Source organism: Trachurus japonicus, chromosome 19 (genome assembly GCF_045865225.1).
Source record: "Trachurus japonicus isolate A0001 chromosome 19, Traja_1.0".
In the NCBI taxonomy this organism is placed as follows: domain Eukaryota; kingdom Metazoa; phylum Chordata; class Actinopteri; order Carangiformes; family Carangidae; genus Trachurus; species Trachurus japonicus.
This window is the reverse complement of record NC_140925.1, coordinates 20,362,169-20,375,524: the sequence shown is the minus strand read 5'-3', so window position 1 is coordinate 20,375,524 and position 13,356 is coordinate 20,362,169. Positions and strand designations below refer to the sequence as shown.

At 42.3% G+C, this 13,356-nt stretch overlaps 1 protein-coding gene across 2 annotated transcripts; it reads right to left on the bottom strand.

Moving 5' to 3' along the window:
* Positions 1-323: 323 nt before the first annotated feature.
* On the bottom strand, positions 324-12,557 carry tom1l2b (target of myb1 like 2 membrane trafficking protein b). Of its 2 annotated transcripts, XM_085761798.1 has the most exons (15): positions 12,479-12,557; positions 11,956-12,040; positions 11,151-11,229; positions 10,689-10,838; positions 9,745-9,879; positions 9,483-9,638; positions 8,927-9,043; positions 8,637-8,770; positions 8,403-8,454; positions 6,431-6,602; positions 5,357-5,480; positions 4,946-5,021; positions 4,151-4,210; positions 3,278-3,314; positions 324-3,185 (listed from the first exon to the last, which is right to left on the bottom strand). In XM_085761798.1, the coding sequence occupies exons 1-15, from the start codon at positions 12,528-12,530 to the stop codon at positions 3,037-3,039; spliced, it is 1,578 nt and encodes a 525-aa protein (XP_085617924.1). In that variant the 5' UTR covers positions 12,531-12,557; the 3' UTR covers positions 324-3,036. The 2 variants fall into 2 exon arrangements, with proteins under 2 accessions (XP_085617924.1, XP_085617925.1); XM_085761799.1 differs by lacking the exon at positions 4,151-4,210.
* Positions 12,558-13,356: the final 799 nt, after the last annotated feature.

Here is a 13,356-nt window from a genome sequence, read left to right as displayed (position 1 = left end):
TTTTGACCGGGAAAACGCTCCAGTAACTGAGGCAGAATGTGAGGGGCCATGTTGTGGGATGAGGCGATTCCAGATGGCCAATGGGGAAGCCCCTGGTGTGGGGCCCACGGCCCTCCAGAGAGAGGCGGGGTGGTGGAGTGGCGGGGGTGAGGTAAATGGAAAGGGTTACTGCAGGTCAGCCTTGGTTATTACCAACTGAAGAGGGATCCAGGCGAAAGGACGGTGTGCCAAGGAGCGGTGGCAGGACGCCGTGGTGAAGCTTCATGTTGCACTGAATATTTGGATTCAGATAAAAATAAAAACAACAGAGACCAAAAAAAAAATCTGGATCACACACTGCTAATGTTTTATTAGAGTTCATGCATAAGTCAAACAACACAAAGAGAAATGAGAGATGAGGCAACTCAAGAAAGTAGCAGTCACACAGCACGGCCTCCCTTTACAGCATCTCTTTTTATATCATCCAGCGACAAACAGAGAGACGGATTGTTCCTCTGAAAAAACAGGTCTGAGATGACTCTGGCAGAGTTAACAGTACGCTGAGACTCAGTTACAAACCACTGACAGAGCTCACACTGAAATAAACCAGGGCGGTATCAAACAGGACGACATGTATTCTTTAAACACACATTTGGAGGCGTCTTTTTGCTCAGCTGAGATAAAAACGTTTCTGACTTGCAGAACAGCTGACACACACACACACACACACGTTCACAGACACACGTACGTATAAACATTTTATACTAAAACAAGAAAACAGAAGTAGAAAGGAAGTGTCCCTTTCCAAAAAAATAAAGAAAAAAGTGTGATGTCAATGCTTTTACGAAAGTGTCCGTAAGTATGTGAGTCTGTTTAGTCATCTGCTAGTTAGTCCGTAAAACTGAGTGAGTGAGTTCATGAAAAATATGTTTCTTTCATGGGATGAGTGGGAAAAACTGGTGATTCTTTTACAGTTACAAATCAGTGACCTGTCTGTTATAAACCACGTCTGTATGTTCACTGTATGGACACATTCAACCAACAACAACACGCCATGAAACGAACAAACATGACAGAGAAGATACATTAGCCAGCAGCAGTGTATAAAAAGGAAAGTCTGAACTCCATAAACAAAAGCCAAAAACACTGAAACACATTTTTCCATCATTATGACAACTTTTCATACTCTCCCTACACATTTTAGTTCATTTCATTTCCCTTTCCCCTTTCTACAATAAAATCATTTCAAATACTGATCTGAAGAAAAAAAAAATAGTGCTGAATAAATTATTTCTACACCTCTGTTTCTCATTACTTACATCTGGCTAAGTGTTAGCTGATTTACAGTACGAGTTAAAAGGTAACACGGCTGTCAAAGTGCACGCTTGTTTTAAGCTTGTTGTGATTGTGTAACATGTTGCATTTTATTATTGTCAAAAGAGTGAAATGTCTGATTTGTAGCGGTGTGTCTGCGGCAAGCTCATTTTCTGAAAACAAATGTCACGTTGAAAGGTCAGGCTATTTTAAGATGTCAGCGTCAAGAAATAAAGGAGAAAAATAATGTGCAAACGGCTTTCGTAGTGTGATACGGAACCCCCTCATTACATTTCCCTGGATATGAAGCTGAGTCTAGGTTCCAGACAGGACTGGACTACGGTGAGAACAACACAAAGTCATTCGGGATTTTCCTTCCACATCCAGAAGACAGCACGGATTTGGTCCTCTAAACTCAGTTTTAGATACGGATACAGCATCTTCCATTCAAAAAAAGGAGTTAAAATCTACAATCAATGAGTAAAACTCACCAACGACAGCATGCGTCTCCTCAGCTACCACGAACTCCGACTGGGATTCTCTTTAAAATAACATTCCCGCTCCCCGCCAAAGCGTCGACACACGACACACCTTCAGCACACAGATCGTTACATAAACAAGAATAATTAGACGGTATCATTTAGCAGATGGAAGTAAAAACCAACTACAGCAGCTTTGTGCTAATAAAAATCTCAGCAAAATAATCTCAGTAAATCTGTCGTGACCAACACATCATCAAACAACTGCGGTTAAATCTAAAGAGAAATCTACGATGTGAGACGACAGAATCAAAAAAAGGAAGGTAAAAGGACACATTTTGTCGGTATGGTGCGCAATTATCATGCCCGTCACTAGAATTACGGTTCCCTTCTTTTTATCTTTCTGATTTAGAGCTCGTACATGATCAGATGTTTACTATTATTCCCTTTTCTTGTGGAAAACTTGACCCTGGTAAGGTACATTGTCCCTACATTGTCAAAGCAGCTGCAAACATAGAACCATTTTCAAAAAATCTACAATAAATCCACATCTTTTTCATACATACAGTAGCTTAAATATACACACAACGCATAAACTTGACATTTGTCATTTACAGATTTACAGTTCAACTCAGGCCGATTTGGAAAAAAGGGACCGATACAAACACCACAACGATATCCGTGTGGGTACGCTCAGCGTTTCTGCCTTTAGGTTCTGCGATAGCAACTACAACGTTTTCTGTCAGGGGTTCTTTAATATAGTTAAAACTTAAATGATCAAGTTTGGTGGTTTTAATGCATGCTCTGAGGGCTCGGAAAGGAAACGGATTTCCTACTCATGACAAGGAATCTTTCTAAACGATTAGCTGCAACACGAAGCTCTGCAGTCCACAGCAGGCGGAGGGAGATTCTTCACACGTAAAGAAGAAGGAATAAGCAGGCTGCCTCATTGCCTCTGACACTGGTCGTCATGTGGGTGAGATCCATTGTTTAGTGGCGTATCAAAATAGGCTATTTATTATTTATTTGGTTTTCTCTTTCTAACGGGAAATTAACGGAGAGCAAGAATAATTCCCTTTTTTTCTTTTCTTTTCTCTTTTTTACAAGGATGCCATGTACAAATCTCTGTAGTGTAACTCAACTGTGTTGTGGTGAAAATGGAGGTGGATGTGTTTTAGTGTAGGTCAGTCCGTCCTGGAGGGGGTGATGCTTCTGGGCTGGTCGGACTCTCAGGCTGATGGATGGAGGGTCGGGGTGAAAGGTTCTACATGGCAAACAAAGCGTCCTCTGGCCTGTCTGACTTCTTGTGGCTGGGGGTTGCCTGTTCTGCGCCCGGTTCACCAGTGGGGGGCGACGGTAGGCTGGGGGTCATCTCTGCAGCTTTGGCTCTCTCCTCCAGGAACTTGTCAAACTCTGGAGTAAAAGGAATGTGAAATTAAATCTGGTGAGGAGAACATTTTGAGAACTTGTCTGTGTTTTAGTTTTTATGATTTGTGTCGTCTTACCTTCACTGGTCACGCCTTCTTCACCTTCATCTCCTTTCTGTAGGGCGAAAAAAAAACACAATGTCAAACCTGATAACAACTGCCTGTCAAACTGATTTCACTGCAAACCACTACAAACCAGACAAGACACATTCTGATCCTGAGCATGAGTCCCAAACAGAGCAGAGAACATTTTTATCATTTAACGTTCACCAGTCAAGGAGCCACTTACCCATCAGTGCCATTTTCCATTGATGCCCACTTAAAGGACTAATTATAGAAACCAAAACGTATCCACCATTTGTCTAACCCACCAACACACCAGGATATTTCCACTTAATGCTGCAACACAGTCTCTCGATTAAGTGTGAAATGAGCATGAAGTCTTGTAATTCTTTATCAATTGTTCTTGACCACAAATACAAACATATACATCCTCTCTTCTCCTGCATCACATTAAAAAACTCTCAAGTCAAGCTTCGGTTCAGACAGACACAGCTAAGATTAGGCAACAAAAAGTATTTAGGGAACTTTATACAAATGTGAAGCTACGTCTAAATATCCTTCCCTCATATAGAAGGAGCTTGATTGTCGAAGCTGAGAGTGGTTAGTTATTCACAGCCCAGACAACCTTATTATAGACAATTGAATTCAAGGCCTTATGCTCATTTCAGAATATTTTTTCACAATAGTCAGTTCACCTTCAAAACACACTGTTAGTAACTTTTAAATAAGCTGGGGTATTAAAATGTGGTCAAAGAGTGAGGAAATGTGATATTAGAGAAAGGCATTACTTTCTGGTTACAAAAAGCACTTAGAAAAAGATAAGGGGATAAAACAGGAAAAGGAGAGGAGGAATAATGCAGGCAGAAATAAAAATCATGATGGGCTCACCACATCAGTACACAGCCACTCCTCTATGTCATCCATGACAGAGGACTGGCCGCCGACACCCTACAGGGGGCAGCATCGAGACCGCCACAGGTGGCCGGAGAACAGAACAGAACAAAAAAAAAGAAAAAAAAAAAAATCCCACCCCAAACACAAAAGAAGATGTGACTTAAATGAACTTCAGAGTTAACTCAAATGCAACTTAAGAAAATATTTCAAGAGGGGGGAAAAAAATAAAGGGATTTTAATGAAATAAATGTTTGTGGATGGTGCAGCAGCACATCACATGAGCAAGACCACAGTCACACAAACACACATTACAGTGTGCACATTGCGCTGGTGATGCTGGTGAAGAGGAATACAGGAAACACGTGTCTGCCACAGCAGGAAATTAACTTTCATCCAGTGAAGAACAATCTGATCGAAAGTTTATCCTTTCAATACACAGCAAACTAGATTTCAAAAGTGGAAAACAACCTGCGAGTGATAAATTAGGTACTGGTCTGAAGTGTTTGCTCTCCTACTTGATGAGTACAGTTTGATAAGACACAATCTATTCCAGTCTTGCCAATAATGCATAAATAACAACAGATAAGAAAAGGTACTGCTACTTGATATTCTTAAGAGAAGCAAAAAATGCTACAAACTGAACAAGTTTGAACAGCAGCATTTCAGTCATGAGATACAGCCTGTCACACAGCACACAGATAAGCTGAAGATGTTCCCTGCATGGCCATGAAAAAACAGAGTGAAAAGTAGTAACGGCCCACACTGGACACATGAGCCTGGGTCACTCACCGCTCCTGCAGCTGGCTGCACGACGTCCAGAGTGGGAGGAAGGCTGGCTGGAGCCTGGCCGTCCTCTGCTGTACCACTGACAAAGGACACAGACATGGGTTTTTAGTAAAGTGCTGTTTTTGCCTGTTGCTTCCTCATTGAAAACAAATATGTAACTGAATCTTTTGATAATCAATTAATTGTCTCAGGCACTTTCTAAGCAAAAAAAAGGCTCCAAAACATCACACTTGAAGATGTCAAGATTAAAAATGACAACGGTTGATTTACAGGTCTTCCCCTCAGGATGGCTGTGGGTTTTAAAAAGCCACATTTGATTTATACTCTATATCAAAGGTCATATTAACTGTTATTTTTAATGTTTAAAAATGAATGAAGAGTAGAATCAATAAGAGGTTTAAATTGATTTCTTACGTCTTGCGTGGTTCGGACATGGCTCCGGTCCTGGTCTGAGCGAACACATCAAAGTCGTCCTGAGTAGGAGGCTTACAGCTGGGCAGAGAGCTCAGAGTGCTGCTTACGCTGTCCGCACCCATGTCTGGAGAATAAATAATACACTTGATTTATCAAGTAACCCTTCAGTGTAAAAACACAAGCTCACTGCAGAAACTACTGAGCCAACTACAGAGCCTCTGCAACAGTGTCAGAAACCCACTGTGGTGCAATGCTGCCGTTATCAGGTCAAACGCAGAATCAGCTCGGGGCTATGAGTGCTTCAGATGCAGGAGGTAAATATATACTCTAACTTCTTTTGAAAAAAATCTGTGTACTTGCTTTCTTGCAGATCATATCTGTGCAGAAAGACTGGAAGCAGCAGGCCAGGCTCAGTCCAAAGTTCAGACACACCTACCAACGCTCACCCACTGAAGCTCAGTAATGACCTCATTCTATCTTGTTATTTTAATCCATACACAAACCCAAACGTAATGACAAGATGTGGGTTTATGGAGGGTTATGAGCAGGAACCAGATGTAGATTTGAACTACTTTTAACCCACTTCCAGTATTATACTAAGATAAAATAGATCTATAATTAACTCACAGACCTAAAGTTGAATCAACCATAATCACCTAAAGAGGTTAAACCTGAAATGTGGAACTGTTCATTTTATCCACTCATTTATACACAAGTAAACACTTAATTATGGCAACAAAGCAACATTATAAACTGTCTCTGCTAAAGCTGTGGTCTCTGTGACTAAATTTTTTTTTTAAAGTCTGGCATGAGAGGACTCAGTTTGGCTCCAATATTATATAACTAATTAATCAGCAGGCTGATTTCACAAAGCTGCTCCTGTTGACACCATTCAGCCTAATGTTACTGTGTCAGCAACACAGCCAGATATTGTTGATAAAGCCTCTTTAGATAGGATCAATATGATACGATAAATGACTTTATTAATACCCAAAGGGAAATTCATTCATTGTCTGATAGTTGTGTTGCCCCAAAGTGAACACTTGTCTAATGTCTGAGGTAGGAGATGCATACCAAGACCAGCCAGGCGAGAGGCCAAGGTGGCAGGGGAGGAGGGCGCTGCAGCAGGGGCAGCAGCGATGGTGGGGGGCAGGCTGGTCGGGGCTGCGTTGGGCATGTTGCTGACCACGGCCGGGGAGCCGGGGCCGAGGTCAATCAGATTGTCCTCTGTAGCCTCACTCAGGACCTGGTGAAGGAGGAGTGATGAGACACAATATATAGTGAAGGAGCAGAGGGAAGGATTTAAGCTCTGTGGCTCAGGAGACGCAAAACAAATCCTTTTGTGGGAGGCTAAGGAAAGGCAGGGTTATACAACACAACACTTGACTGTGTTTGCTAAAATATGGACTAAAAGATTAAAAGAAAAAAAAAAAAAGTGGTCTACACAAAAAATGAAGACACAGTGCATAAATAAGAACAATTTAAAAGATGGAAATTTTGTTGGTTAGCTTCAGGAGAGCATGAAAATGTCTGTGACTGAGGGTAACGGGAAATTAAACATCCTCCTGGAAAACTATTTCTTAAGGGGCTCCAAAAACACTGTTTCACAATATATTTTGTTTTTCGCAGAGGAAATGGACCAATTTGGCATTTAGGTTTGATTTGTTGTCAGTTAAAGCAGATGCTTTCTAACTGCTGGCTATCCATTAAGACAAAAACAACCCCCTTAAGAAGGCAGAACGACGGCAGGGAAGGAGGAGGAGAGACTGAATCTTTGGGCTCTGGAGGGGCTGCTCTATCAAGATCATTTTGCAAATCTCAAACTCTGTCTGAGATACTGCAACATAACGTGACAGCGGTCATGTCGCCGTCAGTCTACCTCCAGTTTTCATTGTGCCATTGGCTGCTGGGGGCTGCATAGTCAAAACATGCCGTATGGGGTGAAAGAGAGTGGTAGAGGCTGGGCCCATATAATTTAACCATGTTTCAACCGTCGCTGTGGAGGGGGGTGAGGGGGTGGGGGTGGTGGGGGTGACACTGGTCATTTAGGGACAATATTTTCATACTTGCCTGTCTCAGCTAGCCACAGAAACAGTAGAACAGAAAAGAACAGAAAGGAAGAGACAGTGAATACCATTGACATGCCTGTGTAGGGACACAAATGTAATGGTATGAACCTATGGCAGATAAAGCATGTCTAATTAATTGGAAAGCCAATGAAGCAGCCAAAAGATTTCTGGTGGCATTTACCGGCATCTAATTGAGAAAACATCATGAATCAGTATTACGCAGCATTAAAACAGCAGTGAGGAAACCGACAGAGGCTATGAAGCAGAGAAAAAGTTCTACTGTTAGCAGCTGTGGGCGTGTGACATTCATGGAAACCAGAACTAAATCATAGCTGTTGATAAATGCCATTCTCAATCTAGATTTAGACACTGTGTTATTTGTTGACAGGTCCATTTGAAACCATACGGGACTGGAATGGACGTCAATAAAACTGCCAAGTGGGAACCATTCAGGAAACAATAAAAGGGCACCTGTTAGATGTGGAGCCAAGCTCAGCTTCCGATAATGCTGGCAGCCTTCTCAGGGGACTGATGTATTGTTATGTTGATCATATTTCCTTCTGACATGGGTAACAAAAATGCATATGCAAATTGCAGTGATTTTGCTTTGCATTGTTTTGTCGCAGTCAATGTTTCCCCCTACTGGACGGGACTTAAAAACAGCAGGCCAGCTCTGACTCTATTATATCGCAACAAATTCATGAAAAAGACTGTCAATGTAAACTATAATTGCTGTGCCTGTTGCCAATTAACTAGGCATGTACATCTGCTAAAGGGCAGTAACTGACAGATAAGCACACTTGGAAGACACCATTAAGCCCAACGGGTAATGTAACATGCAAAGACACATCACAGACACTGAAAGGTGTGGACGTCAACGAATGAGAAAAGATGAGCAGAAAATAAAAGCCTGGAGATGGTGAGTCGAGTGATGCAAACACTTGGCGTTTCACCACCTGAGTAGATTGCTGACTCACCCCATTGTTGACAGTCTGAGCTGAAGACCTCCCAGACCTAAACCGCTCATACCTGAGGGACAAAATGAAAGCAATTAACAACAGCCCTTCAGTTTACTTAACCAAATCTGTGCAAACACTGAAATACCGTCGAATTAGAGACAAGTTTGAATGTGTGTGTGTTTTTATTTCCTCCAACAGATGAGTCTGTACCCGCATTTGCATGTGGACTTGTCATGAGGTTTCTATTCTAACCTTTCGTAACGTAAGAAAATGTTGTTGAGGTCGTCGTTGACATGCAGCAGCTCCTCGGTCACAGCTTCATTGGAAACACAGGAGATGAGCTCCATAATTCTCTGTTGCATGGCTCTGCAAGTCCTGTTCAGCTCCTACGAGGTGTACAGACACAAGTAAACACATGTAACACATGATGGTCTCAGGTTATGTTTTCCATAATGGTTTGCAAAGGTCTGTTCAAACAATCAAAATACTTCCCTTTTATATTTTCCCATTACACAAATAGAGACACACAAGTGTTTCCTTGCCTGTAGTAATTCGTAGTCTGAGGCGTCCTCCTGTCCAGGGACCATCTCAGTCAACATCTCTGACATCACCTTGGTGTTTCCGCGAACAATGTCCAACTCACTGCGCAGCCGGCAAATCTGGATGACACAGAGATAAAGTCATCCGCCATCAGTTGACTACACACAAGCTGATGTTAGAAAACCTGAACAGAGTGGTGATTCAGAAAACCAGCTTGGAAATTTCAGTGAAACTACTTGAACATTAAAAATCGTGATAGTAGATTATATTGACATAATTTTCACACGCACTTTGCAATTGTGGCTGCTAAGTAGATAAGCGCTTGAGGCTCAAGCGACAGATAACAGGTTGAAGTGCCGGTGACAATCAAAAGTGATCATAGTGCAATTACAAAGTAGACTAAACAATGACAGTTCAATTGCATGAAACTTATTCTAACAATATCCATGGAGAAGAAACCTGAAATTTGAATGTGTAAGCGTCTGCAGGTTGTTACAGGCTGGATACACATCGGAAGCAACTGTTTATTTTCAGTTATTTATGGGGACAATGCTGTACCTGCTCAGGTGTAGGATTGATGGAGCCAGAGGCATGGATGTTGGGGACCTGGACCTGTGGGTTATTGTAGGCTGGTGGGACGGCCTGCGGTGTGGGCTGAGTAGTGGTGGTGGTGTACTTGTGTAGGGTGGAGTCGCCCTCTGGAGCAGTTGCGGACTAGAGGCAACAGACAATGAGATAATAAACAGAACATAATGTGGCAGATTAATTAGAAAGATAATCTATTCTGATTAATCTTTGCATAAAATCTTCTGGCTCCTACCCGCTGGGGTGTGTGTATAGGCGACAGGGTCTCCAGTTCTGACATGGGGAATTCAATGCCTTTCCTCTTTAGCTCCTCATAGATTTGGACCACGCCTGTAAGGTCTGGACTGCTCCTGAAAGCATCAGCCCATGCCTGGAGAAGACAAGAAAGGCAACGAGTGAGCGAATGAAAAAAAAAAAAAGACGGTTGAAGAGAGTGCGGACACAGCAAGCAAAGCGAGTATAATAAATGTCAGTATAATAAATGAGGTCTGCTCTCTGAATCGTTTCAAGTCCTTTACACAGCACCTCAAACACATGACACACTTTTAAAAATACAAGTGCACAAAGACTTTGAGGGAGTTCTTGTTCTATTTTGTGACAGCAACTGCAAGCTACTGTGATCTAAATTCAGATTTCCACGTCTTTCACAGCGATTGGCTGGAATATTAACTTACTTTCAAGACTATTAACTGCAAGCATGCTCATTTTTATCACACTGAAGGAGCTCCACAACACCACTGCGGTCTGCACACACATCCTGCTAAATGAAATGTCAACAACACCCTGGCTATGTGTGCATGAAGGAAGCTCTGCTTTCCCACACAATTTCCCCAGCTGACTCTGTTGTCGTGAACTTGTTTGTCGAGTGGCAAGACAAACAAGAAACGCTTAGATTCGCTCGTTTCTCTCACAGGTATAATGTGCTGCCTTCCTGGAGCTAATGCTGTAGCTGTAGTCACATGGTTCCCCTGATGGAAATAAGAGCAGCTCACATGAGCCTTGCAGGGATACCTGAGCTGTGCCAGGTAACTGGAGCTGCTCCTGGCTGGAGCCCTGGAGACACGACTTTACCTGAGGTGCTGCCTGGGGATGACAGGCAACCTCCTGGACAGCTGCACAGCCACACCTGCTGTAATAAACACCTAAAAAAAAGTGCACACAATCTCATCGATATCTTACCTGAATTAGGGCGAGGACTTTATCTTGAACGATTGTAGGTGGGTTGTTTTTAGGGGAGATGATTTTAACGAGCACACCGTCAACAAAATCCCTGCTGGTGACTAAAGCATGAAAACGATGGCCGCAGTTCTTTACACACGTCTCCAGGACCTGGTGGGTGCAGAGCAGAAACAGTTTTCAGAATACGCTGCTGCTTTTGTCACAGGCTGTAAATCAAACGTAACTGCAATGAGGATTTCACAACCCAGACAGTGCATGACGATGCAGCTTTTCTGTGAATACACATTATGTCATACAATCAAGTGACCTACATATTTACATGACTTACATTCCTGCATTTTGTGAGAGACACATTAAATACGTGACATCATATGTGACTATTTCTGACATGGCCAACGTTGACAATAGAACAACTGGATGTACCTAATAATATATTTGATGCAGTGTAACCACCCAACTCACCGTTAAAGCCAGCATCACTTCTCTATAGTTCCTGTTGCCATTCAGCCTCTTCTTCACTGCTCTAATGGCATCTTTTGGCCTACACACATACACACGCAAACAAGTAAAAGCACACATTAAAGACACAGGGATAGCAAGGATCCATATGCCCACTACTTTTTAATGGACTGCCATTAAACTGTGGCGTTAACACGAGGTTAATAGCCAAAGGTTTGAGGGGGCATAATGGATGGCACTGACACACAGACGACCATGCCGGGGCGTGTGTCAATGATTCCTTGACTTTACACAACCTCTGGACGAACACTGCGACTGTTCTGCTGTGAGATAGAAATAATTAACTTTTCCTAAATTCTTTGACCACTTCTAACAAATCACATCAGCATCACATCACAGCGGAGGATACATGACAGTCCCTTGCATTCCCCAGAGACAAGAAAGAAGCAGAGTCACGCCTATTTTTATAGACTGCTACAGCACATTGAGTAAAGCCAGGCTAGACCCACCTATGTTTTACATAGTTTACAACCCATTAATCAAACAAGCCCTGGACTTCACACACCAGCTAAAACACAAGGTTAATGGAGCAGTGAGATAAGCAGAGAGGCCTTGTATATATGCAACTTACATTACTAGAGCTAGGCTTCTAGTTTAAATATGACACAGGTAAAGAAAAGACAGGCCTGACTATTCAAAATGCATCATAAACAGCGAAGGGACACGTAAAGAAGAAATGAATCTAACGAACAGGAATGTTAATCAATAACATCTATGGACACTCATTGATTTTTCTCTGGGTACTCACCCATCCTCTGTTTCATTGATGATGTCACATATTTCCATGTTGAGAGTCCAGTCTTCACTTTGCAGGGAGCCATCTGTGGCTCTCTCTGCAACACACACACACACACACACACACACAATAAGGAGGCTGAGGATACAACGTTTAAGAACGTTTCAGTAAAACAGCTGCTTATGACGATGACTGGCGGCTAGCTAACTGCTAGCTGATTTAGTTTGTAGCCAACCTCAGAGCTAAAAGTGGCTGTAGTAATGTGTTTAACGCTGACTGGTGAAATGACAGTGGGATGAAAAAAAGAGCTTTAGTTTGAAAACGGTAACGCGAGCATAATGACAGCAGCTGTTAACGTAACTACTAGTTAGCAAGGCGGCTAACGGCGGCTCTCCAGCTGTAGGGAACTTACTGAGGGACGTTAGCATGCTAATGGTAGGAAGACCGTTAATGACTACTGCATTAAACACACACTTTCCGGGACAAACACATCAAGCTGCATGCACGGTCGTTTCCTAAATATCTATTTACATACCAATGCAGTGCCCCACTGGGGTACTGTAAGGATTTCCCAAAAGGAACTCCATCTTGCTCGACAACAAACAAGTCAGTCCATGGGATGATGATGATACATGAGGAAACGTCGATTAAGTCCCGCCCACAGAGCAACGTCATTGGCCAACAAATCCTGACCTTTAGCGTGATTGGACAGTTAGACCACCCATCATGAGAGTTGGGCAAGTGTAAATAAAAGGTACAAAGGTTGCAACAATAAAATTGAAATTGCTATTATATGACTGCAGCACTCGGTCTGTGAGAGGATACAGACAGTGAATGTGTACATACAGTATATTCATTAATTGAGAGAGACACTCGTCAAAATGTTTTGCCTTGTTTGGGTTTTAATTCACAATAAACTCCGCCGACATGTTTTGCTCAGATGCAGAGGAGAGGGCACAGACAAATACCTGTCAGACTATATATTTATGTGAATCATTTAACTGTAAAATCAACGAAACCTTCAGATTTTTACATGGAAGGATGACACAGAGCGGGCCACTTCACCTGTAAAATTAAACTTTTTGTAGAAACAGCGTTGAGGCAATACTCATGACCAGGCTTTCTCTGTTTGGTATTTTATATCAAAATACATAAAACATAAAGTTAGCAATCTTAACTAGTTAGTTATATGGATGCAGTATGTTTTACCGACTGCAGGTGGATATTTTACACATGCAGTAAGCCTTTGTCTGCACAGCACAGTTAATATGGACAGCTTGTTGGTAGAATAGCATATGCACCTTCCAGATTTCAAACGTAGCACACAGAAAAAGCAGCCAGGGAATTAACATTCCACCACCAAACAGACAACAGTAGTAGTCACCAGCGTCCAAAATGTCACGGATGACTGAG

Excerpts from the sequence above, each read along its gene's own strand:
- tom1l2b (XM_085761798.1), bottom strand. The coding sequence starts at position 12,530 with ATGGAGTTCCTTTTGGGAAATCCTTACAGTACCCCAGTGGGGCACTGC. Across the intron at positions 12,041-12,478 it reads CCCAGTGGGGCACTGCATTG|AGAGAGCCACAGATGGCTCC; the intron begins GTATGTAAATAG and ends TGTGTGTTGCAG. Across the intron at positions 6,603-8,402 it reads CTCAGACTGTCAACAATGGG|GTCCTGAGTGAGGCTACAGA; the intron begins GTGAGTCAGCAA and ends CTCCTTCACCAG.